An 18,402-nucleotide genomic window follows, 5' to 3' on the forward strand; every position below is an offset into this window, starting at 1 on the left:
TTGTTTTATTTCTCTGTCTCTCTCTACTGCTTGACTTGCAGTATAGTGGATGCATGTCTGATGAATAATTGAACGAAACACCAGGAATAAGTAAACACTAAAATGAGGAAGGCAGGATGACACACTTGGGCACAATTTCATATGTGGTATCTTTTGCAGTTTATCTTTCTTCTAACATTTATTGGGAAGGATCGTGATATCGTATTACATTTCTTTCAGCTCCATCACAGCAAACCATATCCCAATTTAATATGCTAACATATTTATTTATTCATCAGTTATTAATTGTGCAGCTGCTAAATGCTAGCGGGGGATAGCGTGATTGACGGACAAACAGACAAGGTCCCTACCTAGTCAGTAGATTTACTGTCTAGTGTAAGAGACAGACATTAAATAATCACACAAAAAATTTACCTGCAATTCTGGCAAATTTTACTTCGGAAATGCATAGTGCCATGAGAAGATATAACAGGGGGACTAATTTAGTTTTTGATGGGAGGAATGGGGAAAGAGAAGAGGATAGTTAGGAAAATACATAATCTTATTTTTAAAAAGTATTTTCTCAGGGTAGTAGTGTTAAGGGCGATTTTTATTTCCTTTATATATTTAAGATATTTTCTAAGTGTATCACTTTCATAATTAGAAAAAATCAATAAATACAATAAAAATACTGGAGAGGGACATTAGCAATAATATACAAAGAAAAGCTTGCTTTCTTTAAATCTCTCACACATAAAAGTAGAAATAAGGAGGGCAGAAAGAGGGACAAAAGTATAAGTGTTGGGGCAGAACTAATTAAGGCCTCAGTTGGCCTTTGTTTTGAAAGCCCAGGGATTACCTAGGTCAATGTCCAGGAATGAAGGCTCTGATAGACTTATGCTTATTAAAATATGTGGGGTCCATGTGGACACACTGTAGTACATATCTAATTTACCATGGAATATTCTGGAATACTTTCTCTCCTTTTACACAAGCCATTATGGGGAGCTGAACCGTAATCCAAAGATGTTTTACTAATTTACCATGAAAAATTACCATCACAGGGAAGGGACATATCAGAAGCCTGTATTTAAATATTTGGTATAACTACATATTATACTCAAATTATAAACAGAAAGTTGCTTGAAGAAGAGCTGTGTGGTGAATCAACTATTTAATGGAATTAAGCTAATGCCTGATGCATCTTCCATTCTAGAGATGATTTTGTCAGTGGTACCAGATATATAAACTCATCGATTACAACCTCTGCATCCCATTTTCATACTAGACAAGTATTTCTCAAACTTTATCACACATCAAAATCACCCAGAAGGCTTGATAAAACAGATTGCTGGACTCCAAATCCAGAGTTTGATTCAGTAAGTCTGGGATAAGTGTCTGAGAATCTGCATTTTCATAAGTCCCCACGTAATGGCCAAATTGTCCACACTGGAAAACCAGTAGCCTAGTCATTGACACTATCTCATGGTGAATAACACTTGCGATAAACATGGTTATAGTTAAATCCCCAAGGCCTGACAGCATCTCAGTCTCGTTTAAATTATTTTGCAATTCTTTGCTCTAATCCATTATTTGGTGACCTTTCAGCTTCACTACTTCATAATCAAGTTCTAAGAAGGCATCTTAATCATTTATGAAAAACTGTGCCCATACATGCACATACCAACACAACTTTTTTTCTTCTTTGGGCTGGACTAGAAGATCTAGAATAACTGGGTTAGATTAGAAAATCTAAACTAATTCTTATTCTATGTTAGATCCTAGAGAAAAAGTTCAGTGAAGTATTTAGTGTAAACTGGCATCTGGGGATGGTGCTGAAGAGAACATAAAAGTATAAGATATGAATCCTATCTTAAAGTTCATAATCCAGTTTGAGTTCATTTGACTGCTTTACAGTTTGCAAAGTGCTTTTGCATCATTATCTGATCCACTTAGAGAAGTTAAATAACTAATTAAAGATCAGGAATTAGGAGAAATCAGGTCTGGAACTCATGCCTTCTGATGAGCAGCTTACTAGTCTTTCTAGTACATCATTCTCTTTGTTCAAGCTTCACACTTGAAAGAAACTACGTGTATTTGCTTCAACACTGTGCCCAAAGGATGAAATCACTCCTTTAAAAAACTAGTCCTAGTTCTAATGGCATAAAGAAAAGAAAGTATGACTAACTTTTTTCCCTTTCTTCATTCCTCTCCAAACTATTCTTGCCTTGCATGAAAATCTTTGTCACCTTATAATTATCCAATTTTCTATTTCATATTTTACAGGCCAAGAGGCCTCAGTTATGGGAAGGGTGGCTATTTTGAACTGTTTTCTTAACACTATCTAATGGTTTCCTCCAAGGGCACATACTTGTTTAATTTTTCTAAAGGCGGTCATAATTAGTCTCTAAAACATAATTTAGTGACATTAACACGAAAACTCTAGAAAGGCAGGACAGTGAAAATTAAGTAAGCAAAAAAACAAAGAGACAAAACCCAGTGAAAGGAGAAATACTGATGAAAAATACTTTAAAAACATGAACCAGGAAAATCTTAGTACAATACGGTTCTTCCATTGACTATCATTTATGGGACATTTATTACAGGGATGGAGAAGGTAATAGGGTTAAAGAGAGAAAAAACAGGCTCTTGTGTTCAAAGAATTTATAATCTATTGGCTAAGACAGACAATATATAACTATCAGTGAAATAATATATGCAAGCTCCAGAATTCTATACCCTAACTGCTTACCTGAGAGCCAACTGTATTTGATGTCTCATAGGGATCTCACAGTTTAATAGTTAAAAAACCTGAATTCTTAGTTTCCTCTCAAACCTCTTTTTCTGCAATTTTGCTCCATCTCAGTAAATGGTACCACTCACTAACCAGTAACTCAGGCCAGTACCTGGGAGTCATTTGTCATTTCTCCCTTTCTTTCACATCCCACATCACACTCATCAGAAGGTACTTGAATTTACTTCCATACTTAGAAACCATCATTCACTTTTCTCTCATATATTCTGCCATCATCTTAATCCAAACCACCTTTATCTCCTGTTTATGGTGCTGGATTAACCTCCTTATCATGATTCGGTCTCTGCCCATCTTTCCAGACTCATCTCATACAACTGTCCTTTCTGAATATATTCCAGCAATACTGGTCTTTCCTTAGATTCTTGAACATTAACATGTCAAGCTCTTTCCTGCCTCAGGACCTTTGCACAACCTGTTCACTCTGTTTAGAATGTTGTTCTTTTCCTCTCTTGCACAGTTGGATCATGCTCATCTTTGAGGCATCAATATCAACTCCTCGGAAAGGTCTTCTTAGACCAGTCTAATTCACATAGTTTCCTTGTAAATTCTCCTTAATTCCATCCATACAAGGTAAGTTCCATTAGAACAGAATCTACCTTGTTCATCATCGGATCTCAGTACCTAGCAGTTGCAAAGACCAAAGAAGCACTTAACTATCTGCAGAATAAACAAATAATTACTTGGTGCTCTGTGATCCAGTCTTGTGGGGTCAGGAAAGGGTTTCTGATTTAAAAGGCTTTGCAAACTGAGTAAGAGTTAGCCAAGTCACGGACAGGGTCAGAAGACGGTTTGGGGTGAGAAGGAGGATAGTACACTTCAGGAACACAGAAGACATTCTATATGGCTGGAGCGGTGGAAAACCACTGGGGCTGAAGAGGCAGGCAAAAGTCAGACAGGAAAGAGCCTGTAAGTCATGTTAAAGAGTTTGGGCTTAAACCTGAGGGCAAACAGGAGCGACTGAAAGGTTTTCAATGGGGAGTGCCTCGGGCAAGTATGAACTTTATCAGCCCAGCAATGTGGAGACTGGACTGGAATGTGGCAAGATTGAAAGCAGGAGAACCAGCTGGGGCAGGTGGGGGTACTGCCACAGCTATGTAGCAGTCATAGGGTCGAACCAAAATAATGTCAGTAAAAAACGGAGAGACGTGAACAGATCTGAGATATTCAAAAGGCTGGTAGGGACTGGCTGGATGCGAAAAGGAAGAAAACTTTCAAGTTCTGGTTTAAGCACATGGCTCAGTCAAAGTATGTTCCCTCTAAGCCATGATACCTTTCAGCACGTACTACTCTGCACAGTGGCCCGCTGAATACGTATTTGCACATCACAGAAGCAAGAGTTGCGCCTTTTCCACTCTATCTCCGATTCTAAAAGCTCACTCTGAGTCTAGCTCGATGGCACTGTAAGTGTTCAATAAACGTTCGTTAGATGATTGCAACTGCACTGAGTCTAAAATAAAATAACTGACGTTTATATCTTTTACCCTCATGTCCGCCCGTTTACAGAGAATAACTCGTGAAAAACAAGTGCCGGGCTCTGGGTGGGTCTCATTCATAATGAAGTTAAGAGCCTCCTTGGGAGTCTCCGGCCCTTAGGCTTCCCGAGAACCCCTTTACCCAGCTCACCTGAGGGAGAAGACCAGGAGCGGGCCCAGGCGACACACAGTGTGACTCAGACCGTCCGGACTCCGCAGTTCGCCGGCAGCCTTCCAATCGAATCTCCCGCGTCCTTTTCCGCCGGAAGTAACCCTTTGGCTGGGTTTACTCAGAACCAATCAGAAGAAGGCGCCGCAGAGGGTGGTGCTTAGCCAAGAAATCCTACAAGCTTGTGGGAACGACCATTTTCGTCCAACTGCGGGTAGAGTCGGTGGATCAGTAGTACGGTCCGTAAAGTTGGTTTTGGCGGCGCTGAGCCTCGTGGGCGTAGGGATCCCGGGAAAGTGTGGAGCAAGACTGGGCGCCCTGGGGTCTGGCAGGGTGACTGAAAGAGGAATGGAAGCCGGATGAAGAGGGTTGAGGGAGCTTTGGAAGCCAGACCCGGTGCTGTCCTAGGGGCTAGCACTACCCAGGGGCGGAGTGTGGAAGGGGGCTTTGGCGGGAGGCAGGAGGGAAGTGGAGCGCGGAGTGGGTTTTCGGGTGCCGGAGAAGAAAGGGGGCGTTACTTGAAAGAAGGGACCGGGACCTGGCGGGATTTAGGGATGATGTGGACCCGGGGCGACCTCTGTAATGGATGGGTTGTGCAAGCAACACAGTTTTGGGGTTACCAAAGAACGGAGTATCATAGGGAGTGGTTAGGCTCCATGATGGAGGTGGGTGCAAGGAGCACAGTCTTTGGAGCTGGACCCAGCGGTCTGCGACGACGTGCTCCGCTTACTGCTGAGTGATCTAGTGCAAGTTCCCGCACCTCTCTGAGCGTCCGTTTCCACATCTGTAGATGAGAATAACAATCAAATACGACGCACAAGATTGCTGTGACGATTGAGTTAGAGGAGATGGTGCCTGTGCCTCCCTGCCTCCTGATATACTGGCCTGTAGTGAACCTTCATTAAATTGTCGTGGAAGCTGTTATTGCCTTTATGTGGGATTTGCGGAGGGCAGGAGGTGTAGCAATGGAATTGAGGCAGCCAGGGCAGAGTTTGGCGGTGATTATAATGGTGGGGATATAGGGTGACCTGAAGGACAGGTGGGCTTCGGGGGCGCTATAGATAAAGCATGGGCTACAGCGATGAGGTAGGAAGAGGCCCTAGCATAATAAAGGCCGACTTGGGATGTGACCGCAATGAAGGTGAGTGCTAAGAAGCAGACGGCACGAGAGGAAAGTGGAGTAGAGGCGGTGCCCTCGGGAATGGGGGCGGAGTGGCTGTGGTGACCTGGTTTGGGCGGTGTCTAAGGAGCTGGCTGGCTTTGGGTTTCCCCCGGGAGGAGCCGTTTTGCGGCGGGCGGAGCTGCAGGCTGGGCAGGGCTTAGCCTGTGCGCTGCTGCTGGCCTCCTTTTCGCCCTCCCACCCGCACTGCAGCCGCCAGCCTGAGCCATGGAACCCCGAGCCCTCCTGCTCCTGCTTCTGTGTTTTCTGGCGCCCTGGGCCACCAAGGCCCTCCGGCCGGCCTTAAGGGCCCTCGGCAGCCTACACTTGCCAACAAACCCCACATCCCTCCCGGCTGTAGCCAAGAACTATTCGGTTCTCTACTTCCAACAGAAGGTAAGGGGGAGTGGGAGCTTCGCCGTCCCCGGCCCAACCGCCGGGAACCCTCAGAGCCCGGGCAACAGAGCCTACCTCGAAATTCACACCCCTTGATGCCTGGGATCTCTTCGGTCTTTGGCTCATGTCTTCCAGAAGATGGTCTCAAATCCCAGTTTTGTTTAATTTTTCTCCTCCCATTACCAATAATTTGGTAGTAGTTCTGGCTCCGTACTCTTGATTCAGGCTGTTCTGCAATTGGACTTGGCAGTCACTTCAGCTCCGCCTGCTCCCATGGGGTGCCCCAATCCGAACTCCCTTGACCTTCCCTCAAATTCAAATTATTAAATGCCAGCTCTGCTACCTAGTCTGCGGTGATAGTCATCCTTTGCCCCAAGGCAGCCCTAAATACAAATTCTAGTATCTTTACCTATTAGATAATATTGGATAGTTATCCATCCTAAAAACCAGCCTCTCATAAGGGGTCAGCTCAGAGCTGATTTTGTAGCCCTATTATTAAGAATTGTTGAAATCCCTATTCCCCATAAGACTGAACGTGTGTAGCCTATGGTTGTAAAAGGAGTTGTAGGAGCTTGTGGTGGGGGTGGGGATTAGCCTTTCTATGCTTTGTAACGCGATTTTAGAGGTTTTTAGGCTTGATGCCTTTGTGCTTGGCTGCAGCATGAGGCATTCCCCCACAAGTCTTGATGGAAAAGTACATCCTCTGTGAAATGACGAGGAATCCTTACAGTTCAGCATTTCTGAAAGCCTGTGTAAAAATAGGAAAAGATTTGGAAAGGGTCGGGATTAGAAAGAGTGCAAGGGTCTGAAGCTTGGCTTTAGGAGTCAGGTAGAACCAGATTCTACCCTGCTAGCTCTATGACCTTCGGCAGGTTACAGTACTTCTCTGAGCCTAGTTCCTTGGTCTCTTGGGGTTTGTGTGATGGTTAAGTGAGAGCAGATATCTGGCCTCAAGTAGGCACTCATATAATACGTGATTATAGACCTACGTGAAATTTTGTTGTTGATTGTGTAGAGGCAAGGCTCACTATGTTGCCCAGGCTAGGCTTAAATTTGTGGACTCAATAATCCTTCTGCATCAGCCTCCCAAAGTGTTGGGATTACAGACTTGAGCCACTGAGCCCAGCCCTTATATGAATTTTGAATGGGAATTTGTGGTAAAGGGATGTCATAGACTTCCAGAATAACTTAGAAATAATTTAAAAAATTTTTTTTATTTTTAAAAATAGAGATGGGGTTTTGCCATGTTGCCTAGGCTGGTCTTGAACTCCTGGGCTCAAGCGATGTCCCAAAGGGCTGGGATTGCAGGCGTGTGCCACTGTGTGCAGCCAGGAAACAATTTTTAACCCAGACATTTGAGTTCAAGTTGATGAGGAAGATAAAACATTTTAATTTTACCAGGGATACTAGGAAATAGTCTTTTTTCTCAGGCAACTCCCTTAAATTAATTCTCTAGGCATGATTCCCTCATTTGTAAATTGGGAGGGTTGGGACAAAGACCAATGTGTTTCACACTTTACTGAGGAAAATTAAGGGCTCTTTGGGGAGCTATTTCAGAGGGAAAGTGGATGAAGGCTGAAGTGGAGGTCAAATTAGGTGCTCCAATACCCCCCTCTTGGATCTCTTTTGGCTTTTATCTGTTTTATATGCTGGGATTTTATATACAACTATTTGCAGAGCTCAACTGCTAAAGTAAAATGGGGAGAGAACTATTGGAATGGAAGATCTTTAAAATCCCATTGGGATTGATGAAAAAGAGAACTATCAGCAGAAAAGGAGAGAGTGAAAGGTTGGAAGGGAACAAATTATTTGTTAGTACCTTAGTTCCTACTTTATGTTCCTTTATTGTAGATTCCTTTCTTGGCCACTACACTCCTTAGAAATACAATTCAAACACCTTGGCATGGGAATCCATTGTTCCTTACTATGAAACCCTAGCTGGTCATTCCAGCTTTATATTCTGCCATAATTCCCCATCCCAGCTCCCACTTTTAGCAACCTAACAGACTCAAGTGACTTTTACTGTGTCAGAAATTCTGTCTGGAATAACATCCCTCTTCTCCATTATTTAAACTCATACTTCTATTCGTGCAGAAATGTCACCTCTTCTGTGAATCTGACTATTTTAAGGCAATTTAGTTAGTCTTTCTTCATCCTGCTCATTTCTATATTGTAGGTGTCCCTCTAGCTAGTTAGTACTCTACAATACCTAGAAGAGCCTATAAAAAAGTATAAAGCACAAAATAGCTGTTGAGAAAGTGAATGCATGATTATCCAAAAAGAACCTAAACAAAGGCTACCATCATTTAATTGTCACAAATCATTTTGTATTTTTCTTTTTATCTTTTACTTTAGTTCTTTATTAATTATTTTTTCCTCCTTTTTCAAAGTCTTCAAATATTGATTTAGGTAGGAATATTTGATTTCTTTTACCTGAAATAACTGAATTAGGAGACCAGAGAAAGGATAGTACATCACTTGGGCACATCAAGGCTCTGGGTACATGTGTAGTATGTGTGGTATCAGTGTCATAAAGGGCTCTCTGGAATGTGTGGCTTGTGGTTACAATGTTGCATGCTTATTACCTTGTACCTCCCACCTGAGCCCCTCAGGCTAGAACGTGAGTCCCGAATCACACATTTTAGTGTGTGATATAGTCAAGAGGGAGAATGGGTCCTTGTCAGGCCATCTTTTTTCTCAGTGGTAAAATTGGGAGCAATATCTATTATATTGTCAGGGTGTGTGTCTGTGTGTTTCTCTCTCTACAAGAGAGATTTTTATTAAGGAATTGGCTCATGCAGTTGTGGAGGCTTAGTGAGTCCAAAATCTTCAGGGAAGGTTGGTAGGCTGGAAACCCAGGGGAGAGTTGCAGTTTGGATGCACAGGCATTCTGCTGGCAGAATTTCTTCTTGCTTAGGGGAAGTCAGTCTTTTTTTTTTTTGAGTTGGAGTTTCGCTCTGTTGCCCAGGCTGGGGTGCAGTGGCGAGATCTCGGCTCACTGCAGCCTCTGCCTCCCGGGTTCAAGCAATTGTCCTGCCTTAGCCTCCCGAGTAGCTAGGATTACAGGTGCTTGGCACCATGCCTGGCTAATTTTTGCAGTTTTAAAAATACAGACAGGGTTTTACCATGTTGGCCAGGCTGGTCTTGACCCCCTGACCTCAAGTGATTCACCTGTCTCGGCCTCCCAAAGTCAGGGGAAGTCAAACTTTGTTCTATTAAAGCCTTAAACTGATTAGATAAGGCCCACCCAAATTATGGAGGGTAAAGTCCATTGATGTAAAGTCCACTGATTTAAATGTTAATCTCATCCAAAAAATACCCTCACAAAAACATCTAGAATGATGGTTGACCAAATAGCCAGGCACCATGGCCTATAAAGTTGGCATGTAAAATTAATCATCACATCCACCAAGGTTGTTGTCAGAGTTCAGTGTGGTAACACATGAAAGCCACATGGATGGTGCATAGAACATGGTAGGAATTTAAACAACTTAATGGAACAAATGCTAGTTCCTTTACAACTCTGTCCTGAAAATTCACTCTCATCCAAATGCATGACAATAGTGGTAAAGGCTCTTCTGAAAACTTAGTACCCCACCATTCCTATTTAACTGCTGATCATTGTTTCTGTTAGAAGTCTGTGTTTTGGCCCAGCATTGAGCTCATGGTCACTGACTCCTGCAGCTCCTTCCTCATCTGCTATGAGGGGATCACATCAGTGGGCTAAGCTATTTAAATTTACATGCGTCCTTTATAGTTCTGCTTTCAATTCCTGTTCTAGGTTCCCCTTTCCCACTTTTGTCACAATGGCCCTGATGTCTAGTAAAATGTTATGTCTAGCTATGTTAGGCACCTTGGAAGGCCATGTTGATAAAGATCTTGTTCCTCCTTCTTTAAATTTTTCTTCCCGTTTCTCCTCTTCTTATCTGTTCATCTACTGATGGCCTTCCCCTTCGGCCTGGAGTATCCTGTCAGAAATATTATGTGAATTCAGAACCAATTTATGTGTTTGGCGATACAGAATCATTTTTAGAAGGGGCCTTAGTGATCATGTAGCCTCCCCCTTAGATATGATGGATTGACCTTGATCTAAATTATAGAGCATCAGAAACTTGATAGAGCTTGAATAGGAGGGTGGTTCAAAGCACAGCTTTTAGTGTTGGGTGTGGTGGCTCACCCCTGAAATCCTAGCATTTTGAGAGGCCGGGAGGATCACATGAGGCCAGGAGCTAGCGACCAGGTTGGGCAACATAGTGAGACCCTATCTCTACAAAAAAATAAAAAAACAACAACAAAACCCAAAGCATATCATTTAGGGGCAAACAGGTTTGAGAACAAGTTCTGTTTCTGCCACTACCTGAGTAAGTTACTCAGAGGCAGCTCCTATTTTCATAATCAGCAAAATGGAGATAATTATATTACCTATCCCATAAGTTTGTTGTAAAAAGAGGTGGTATGTGTAAAGTGCTTATTTAGCACAGTGCATAACACTTAGTAAACTATAACTGATAAACATTTTTATTTTGCCGTTTCCTAAAGTACATGGTTTTAATTAACCCCTTCACTTTTTTTAAATCAATAGGATTAAAATAATCAATACTTTAACAGACTTGTGGCCTAGGAATTAACCTTTTTTCTTGCTTGAAATCATTCTTTTCACACAAAATTCTGTACATAAAAAGAAGCATATGAAACTATTTCTATTTTTCTTTCTATGCTATTTTAAGTGTTGATAAAGTGTTGAGGGGAAATAATGAATGTACCCTTTTAGGTTTTTGGAAGTAGCTTCTTCTCTTGATAATAATAGTAAATCTAACACTGTCTTTCTGATAGCTGAGTTTTAAATTTCTTACTAACTAATGCTAAAATCTAATTTCAGTAAAATTAACTTTAAGTTTTTCACTGTCTTGTTTATATTCCTCTGTCAGCACATTGCAGGGACTTTGTGCTTTAGAGAATTTAGACTTTTAAAACATTTTCCAAGTTTGGGTTCTAGGATCAACCCTGCCAGTAATTCACATCACACTCTTGGGCAAGTTGCTTAACCCTCTAGATCTCATTGTACTAATTTGTAAGATAAATGGATTGGATCTGCCAATCTCTGATATACCTAGTATTCTGTTCACTGAGTGCCTCCCGTTTATTGGGCACTGCATTAGGAGCAGTGGCAATGTGGGTACAAGTTTTGTTTTTGCCAGAACATTAATTGTCTTTGGTGAATTGGACCTAAACAGCTTTACTATCTTGACTTTGAAGAGGACACAGACCCATAACATATAAAGTGTTTTTAAATTAAAAAGTAGTCACCTCTTCAATTGATACAATATTTATAACATTGCATAGTTTATCTAGTTTATAATATAATAGAACATTGTGTTTATGATTTTGAAGTTTGCTTGGTTGTGAGTCTATTGGAGAAGAAAGGAGCATCACAGGTAAGGAGAATACCTTGATGGTAGATCTTGTTTGTCTTCGTTCCTAGTGCCTTGGATGGTACTTCTTTTTATTTTTTTTATGTGGTTCTGACAGAATATGGTACTTCTTAATAAAGATATTATGAATTGAAAAAATTCACTGTAAATTAAAATGAATAAGGAGTAAGAGATGAAAGTAAAATGACATATGTAGTGTAAATGTGTCTAATGCATTATTAATGATAATAATTTACTACAATTTATTGAAAGCTTCAAATACCCTAAATATTATCCTAAGTACTTAATAGACATTCACTTATTTAATCCCTATTACTGTTCGGTGAGGTAGATGCTATTATCCCATTCTGTAGGCAAGAGAACGATCCTTTTTGTTTGTTTTTAGACAGGATCTTGCTCTGTCACTCAGGATGGAGTACAGCCATGCGATCATAGCTCACTACAGCCTTGAACTTCTGAACTCAAGTGATCCTTCCACCTCAGCATCCTGGGTAGCTGGGACTACAGGTGTACACCGCAATGCCTGGCTAATTTTTGAATCTTTTTGTAGAGATGGGATCTCGTTATGTTGCCCAGACTGGTCTTGAACTCTTGTTCTCAAGCTGTCCTCCTAGCTTGGTGTCCCAAAGTGCTAGGATTACAGGGATGTGCCATCAAACTCGGTGAGCAAGAGAACTATCATATAGAGAGGTTAAATTATTTTACTGAGCTATACTGCTTATCTGTACCATTTTGTTTTTCTGAAATTAAACTCTGATGAATTTCTAGTTCTGAAATGAATGTCATTACCTTGCTTGCATTATCCAGGATAGGTTAGGTTTTGCTGCTATAGTAAAATATATGAATTTCGGTCACTTAACCTAACAAAGTATATGACCCTTACTGTCATAAACTTCCAATTGAATGAGCAGGGGGCTGTGCTCCTGCTTTCACTCAGGGACTAAGTGGTTGTTCGGAGTTTCCTTTTTAGCGTATGCTTTCATGAACACTTAACAGTGGAAAAAGAATATGGAAGATCTTATATAAATGCTCCAAAATGGAAATTAAATTACTTATGTCACTTCTCACAATTCCTTGGCTAGAACTGGTTAAATGACTATACCCAATCACAGGATAAGGAGACAAAAAGTCTTGGCTTTGTAGTGCCTAGACAGACAGGACTAATGACTACCATACTCAATCAGTCACTTACCCACCCACCTACCTACCTACCTACCTACTCAGTGCTGATCCAGTATCTTTTATATGTCAGGCACTGGGCTAGGTCCTGGCCAGGCAGAGATGACTGTATCCTGAAGGAGCTCAAATTGTACCTGTTGACCATTCCAATTGCATATACTCCAACTTATATCTAGCACTGAAGATTTTGTAATGTCTTGGCATTCATCTGACTCCAATACACAGATTGCTTCAAGAAATAGCCCCGAAGTGAGGTGAATTTTTAAAATGTTTTCTTGCTTAACTTGTCATCATTATAATAGTTTACTGACCCGTTGTGTATATACATTAAAGCACATGATAAAAAGGAACTTATTTATTAATACCATCATTCAGTAATTAAAAATAATTATTTTGCCTATCTTTATTATAATAAAAGAAACAAAATTGGTTTAGAGATTTTTGTAATCTCAAGTGTGCTTTGGTAAGTGTGCCGATCCAGTATCTTTTCTATGTCAGGCACTGGGCTAGGTCCTGGCCAGGCAGAGATGACTATATCCTGAAGGAGCTCAAATTGTACTTGTTGACCATTCCAACTGCATATACTCAAACTTATATCTAGCACTGAAAATTTTGGTAAGTGTTGAGTAATTGTTAATTAAAAAGAATAATTCTATGTTGAAAATTTTTATTATGTATTTAAAATCTGTTTAAAAATATGTATGTAATTAGATAATTTATAATTATAATTTTGTAAAAATATTTTTTCTGGTTCATAATTTAAAAAATCCTAGGTATTGTTTATGAGTAGCGAATGAATGAACATTTATTGATTATCTACTCTGAGCTCAATATTATGCTAAACTCTTTTACATCTTTTTAAAATTATTATTAATATAATCGCTTTTTGAAATAGATGGTTTAATTGAAGCTCATAGAGGTTTAAGTGTCTTAATCAAGCTATTAAACGACAATATTGTGAGTCACGTTTTTATCTGTTTCTTTCAAGATCTATGATCTTCATTGACATCACGATGCCTCTGTAATCTAAGCAGTAGTAACAAAACTGATGTCTCTGTGTCCACTTATTAATTCATATTCAGCCTTTACAGCAATCCTGTGAGGTACATATCCTTACAGAAATATCAAAGGAAGAAACATCCAAAAATATCCCATTTGTAAATATCCTGGTTTTTCAGTCCCAAACTGTAAATAACTTGTGGTATGTCTGTAAAATGGAATATTGTTAGCCCCAACAATTATGGTCTTAAAGTATTTTGACAATGTGATAAAATGTTTATGCATTAGTAATAAATGAAAAAAGCAAAATAGAAAATGAATGTTCAATGTGTGTCTAAATTCATTTACCGAATTTTTTATTAGCTGCCTATTATATTCGAGGCACTGGGGAAAGAGCATTTTAGGCATGGGGAAAAACATTCTAGGCACAGGAAATGTCTAGACAGGGAAGATCAAGTGCAAAAACCCTGAGGTAGGTGTGCGCCCGGTGGGAGGAACTGTAGGGAGGACGGTATGTCTGGAGGCACATGCCCAAGGGAGAAAGTAATAGAGGAGCACAGAAAGGAGGTTCAGGGAGCCAGATAATACGAGGACATCTGGGCCATTGTAAGGAATTTGGCCACAAATCAAAATGAGATGAGAAGCCTTTGGAGCTTTAGGGGCAGAAGAATGACATACTCTGATTAATAAATCTTAAGAAACACTTTGGCTATTGTGTTGAGAATAGACTATGGAGGGGAAAGGGGGAAAACAGAAAGACCAGGTTATTGCAAAAGTTCAGATTAGAGACGATGGTGGTTTGGATTAGTGTGGTAGCGGTGGAGGCTGAGAAGTGCTCAGATTCTGGATATTTTTGAAGGTGTAGCTGAGGTGTAGTTGATGAAGTAGATGTAGGGTGTGAGATAAAGAGTTGAAGATGACTCCAAGGTTTTTGGCCTGAGCAGTTAGAAGGTTGGAGTTGTCATTTACTGAGATGGGGAAGGCTGCAGAAGGAGTAGGTTTGGGGAAGCAAGGAGAAGAGGAACTTGGTTTCAGAAATGATATTGAATCAAGAATTTAGAAAAAAGGTGGGACAAGTAATACAAATTTGAAGCTGTCAGTATACAGATATGTAAAACCATGAGATTGAAGAGAGCAACAAAGGAGTTAGTGAAGATGGTCTTTTCTTTTAAAGCTGATCTTCTCAACACTGCATATTTAGAAGTCAGGGAAATGGGGAACCAGTTAAGGAGACTGAGAAGGAACAGTTGGAGGAGGAAAACCAGGAGGCTATGATACCCTGATTACTTAATGAAGAAAGCATTTCAATAAGAAGGTAACCAGTAGCGCCTAAATAAATGACTGGGAATTGGCCACTTGATTTAGCAATGTGGAGGTTATGGTGACCTTGACAGCAATTTCCTTGGAGGGTAGGTGGAGGCGAAAGCCTCATTGGAGTGCATGCAAGAGAGAGTGGGAGAAGCTGTATTGAGACCATGGGTGTGGTAATCTTTTGAGGAATTTTGCTGCGAAGGGGAGCAGAAATATGCTGCGGCAGATGGAGGGGAAGAGGGTTCCCATTTTTAAGATGGGAGAAATAATGGAATGTATACTAAGGGAAATGAGCCGAGAGAGTGAGAAAGTGATGGAACAAGAAAGAAATAGAAATGCTAGTGGGAGATCTTAGGCAAGAGGAAATGGGATCTAGTTGAAAAAACAAGAGCATGAACAGTTTGACCATAGTCAAACTGGGTTAGGCACATCATATATGCACAGATGAAGGTAAGAAAGTGGTTTGGTAGTGAGAGCTTGTGTGCTGTTTTTCAGAATGCTTCTCTTTTCCCAGTGAAATAAGATGGAAGGTCATCAGCCGAGAGTGAGAAAGGGAGAGGACAAAAATGCTCCTCTAGCAGAGAAGGAAAGTAAATGCACTAGGGACATATGGTTTGATTGCAGGGCAGCTTTTGTAACTTTGTAAGGCCATTTGATATAACTGTCATGTAAGTTAGTAAGGCCATTTGATGTGGCTGTATGTTTCTCTAGCTATATTCAGTTTCTTGGGTGTGGTTGTGGAGTTGGTGAATTTCACTTTTGCCAAGTGGAGAACAAGGTGAGAGAGGCCTGGATAGTGAGAATTGCATGCAAGGGAGTGATTAAAGCCCCTTGTTGCAGCCCCTGTTACTGCCTCCCCTGACAGCTAGAAGAGTAAACCAGTTGGTCCTCCTAGCTTCCTGCAGTTCCCCCTCCAGTACAGCTCCCATGGGTTGTCACATAAATCACCTCTCCCTCCAGTTAAATCACTGTTCTGTTCAGAAACTGCAACAACTCTTCATTGTTTGCTTTATTAAGAACAAAATCCTGTAGCATTTAAGGCCTTTCAATCTATGGCCCTAACTGCCTTTCCATTTTGCTAATCTATTCACCACATATGCCCATGTCTTTCCTGTCTATGAGTTAATCCACATTGTTCCCTTTGCCTGGAATCTCTCTCTCCCATGGGTCTTACCTCTTTTATCAATCCCATTCTGTTTTTTAACCCCTGCCTCTAACACTGCCTCCTTCAGGAGCTATTTTTTTTCCTTCTGCTTCTGCTGCTCCTGCTGCTGCATCGTCTTTGGCTGCTCCTGCAGCTTCCTCTGCTGCTTCTGCCTCTGCTTCTGCCTCTGCCTCCTCCAGGAGCTGGCGTCATCCTCCTTCTTCTCCTTCTTCTTCCTCCTCCTCCTTCTTCTTTCTTTCTCTTTCTCCCCCTCCTTCCTCCTTCCCTCCTCCTCCTCCTTCTTCCTCTTTTTTTTTTTTTTTTTTTGAGACAGAGTCTTGCTCTGTCACCCAGGCTGCAGTGCAGTGGTGTGATCGTAGCTTATTGCAGACTTGGCCTCAAACTCCTGGGCTCAGGTGAACCTCCTGCCTCAGGCTCTTGAGTAGCTGAGACTAAAGGCATGTGCCACCATGCCTGGCTATTTTTTTTTTTTTTAAAGAAATGAGGTCTTGCTCTGTTTCCCAGGCTGGTCTTGAACTTCTGGCCTCAAGTGATCTTTCCATCTCCACCTCACAAAGTGTTGGGATTACAGGTGGGAGTCACTGCATCCAGCCCGTTTTTAAATCTCTTGGACAGTGTGTGATTGGTCAAATCTTTTTTTATACTTTTATGGCACATGTCTTATTCTAGCCTGTGTTATATATAATCTTTTATACTCCTCTCTTATTCTACATTTAAAGCAGGAATCCTGTCTTGTAAACATCCATACTTCTCCATAGCACATGTGACATTGTTTTTCCTAGAGTATTGTTTTCACAAATCTGATGAATCTCTATCTTTCCCCCTCCTTCTCTCCCATTTTTCTACGCACTGAGGTAAGGAAGGTATGTGTATATGGAGGAGGGAAAGGGTAAGGAAACTTGAATCCTAGCTGTCTCACATCCTTTGGAGAACACGATAGAATGTCAGATAAAGACACCCCTACCTGTTTTAATTTTCTTATTTTGGTGGTCTGGAAGCTGTGGCTAGAAGTTTGTGCTTTTCCTTCTTCCAACATATATACAGAGAAAGGATTAAGGGAGGGAATGCTGCCTATCTTGCTTTTTCTTTGTTTTGTGTATGGGTGAGGGCTGGGATGAAGAATGAACACAATGAGAAAAATGTTCCTTACAGGCCACTTTTGTGGTAATTGTGTACCACCTGTATTTATTATTAGAGTGTTACGGTAAGCTTTTTATGATTTTGGTTTTTCATTTGCAAATGGAAGCCACTTAACTGTGTATATTTATAAATCCTTACTTTCTATGGCATATATGTTAGTTCAAGTTGCACTGTGGTGCTGCGGCTGGAGAGAAGCAGCAGCTGTGTCTCTGTCAATCCCATGATGCTATCTTCCCTGCTGCTCATGTTGTGCAGATTGCCCATATGGGTTAGGAGAAAACAGATTTGTTAAAGGCAGATTTCCTTGGAAGCTTTCTCTGAGCAGCCCTGCAATTTGGTTGTATGATATGTATGGGCAGAAAGGTGCAATACTTTTTCTCACCCATCATAAGGGTCATGGTCAACATTCCTATAATAAAATACAGGTTAACAAGAGAAAAGCATAACAAGTTTATTTAAGCACAGTTTTATGTGACATGGGAGTCTTCAGAAATGAAGACCCAAAAAACTCAGGGAAAAATCTTCATTTTTAGGCTTACGTTTGATGAAGAATGGACAGTCCTGTAGAAATGTGATGGAACAAAAAGGGAATGATCCTAGTGATAATAGTCTGAATGGGGAAACTCAGGAAGGTCTATCTGTTCTGATTCTTCTTGGTCTCTCTGTGTGGCATTCTTTCTCCCTGGATGTAGTAGTGTCAGACCCCTTTTGGAATGAAGGTCTTAAGATCAACTATGAGACAAGGTAGGTCAGATAATTTCTTTTTAGCCAGCTCCTACACAGAAAGGAAGGGGAAGGTTAAATTTCATTTTTCTAGGCTTCATGACTGGCTTTCAGGAAGAAGGGTCCTAGTTTCTATTACCTGCCTTGGTGGAGAAAGAGGAGCAGGAGAGAGAAAGACAGAAGAGGGCCAGAAGGAGACTTCGCTTCTGAGACTCTTCCAGTGTTCTTCAGTTCAAAGTACTCCCAAGGAACAATACTTTGATAACAATGAAGTATCATCCTATGATAGTTGACATCATATCAATACTTTGGGGTATTGTTTTCTGAGCCCCAACAGATAACAATGAAGTATTACTCTATGATAGTTGATATAACAGTTACACAGTAAAACAGCACAGTCATACATTCATTTAAAAATGTTTGTTGAACTCTTCCTTTGTGCCATACTCCGAGTTAATAGCTA

The 18,402-nt window shown here is 40.9% G+C and overlaps 2 protein-coding genes across 4 annotated transcripts in view; one reads left to right on the plus strand and one right to left on the minus strand.

Annotated features, from left to right (window-relative positions):
* The window catches only part of DDIAS (DNA damage-induced apoptosis suppressor), a 34,519-nt gene extending 30,008 nt beyond the window's left edge, over positions 1 to 4,511 (minus strand). Inside the window, exon 1 of one of the 2 annotated variants that reach the window (XM_011938900.1) lies at positions 4,418 to 4,511. The gene's annotated coding sequence lies outside the window, so the exon portion shown is untranslated. The remainder of the gene's footprint in view (positions 1 to 4,417) is intronic. The other variant, XM_011938901.1, reaches the window with a different exon arrangement.
* Positions 4,512 to 5,623: 1,112 nt separating this feature from the next.
* The window catches only part of PRCP (prolylcarboxypeptidase (angiotensinase C)), an 82,873-nt gene continuing 70,094 nt past the window's right edge, over positions 5,624 to 18,402 (plus strand). The window contains exon 1 of one of the 2 annotated variants that reach the window (XM_011938899.1): positions 5,624 to 5,990. In XM_011938899.1, the coding sequence (XP_011794289.1) occupies positions 5,823 to 5,990 (168 nt within the window). In that variant the 5' untranslated portion in view covers positions 5,624 to 5,822. The remainder of the gene's footprint in view (positions 5,991 to 18,402) is intronic. The other variant, XM_011938898.1, reaches the window with a different exon arrangement.

This window comes from Colobus angolensis, unplaced genomic scaffold (assembly GCF_000951035.1).
Source record: "Colobus angolensis palliatus isolate OR3802 unplaced genomic scaffold, Cang.pa_1.0 Scaffold179, whole genome shotgun sequence".
In the NCBI taxonomy this organism is placed as follows: Eukaryota; Metazoa; Chordata; class Mammalia; order Primates; family Cercopithecidae; genus Colobus; species Colobus angolensis.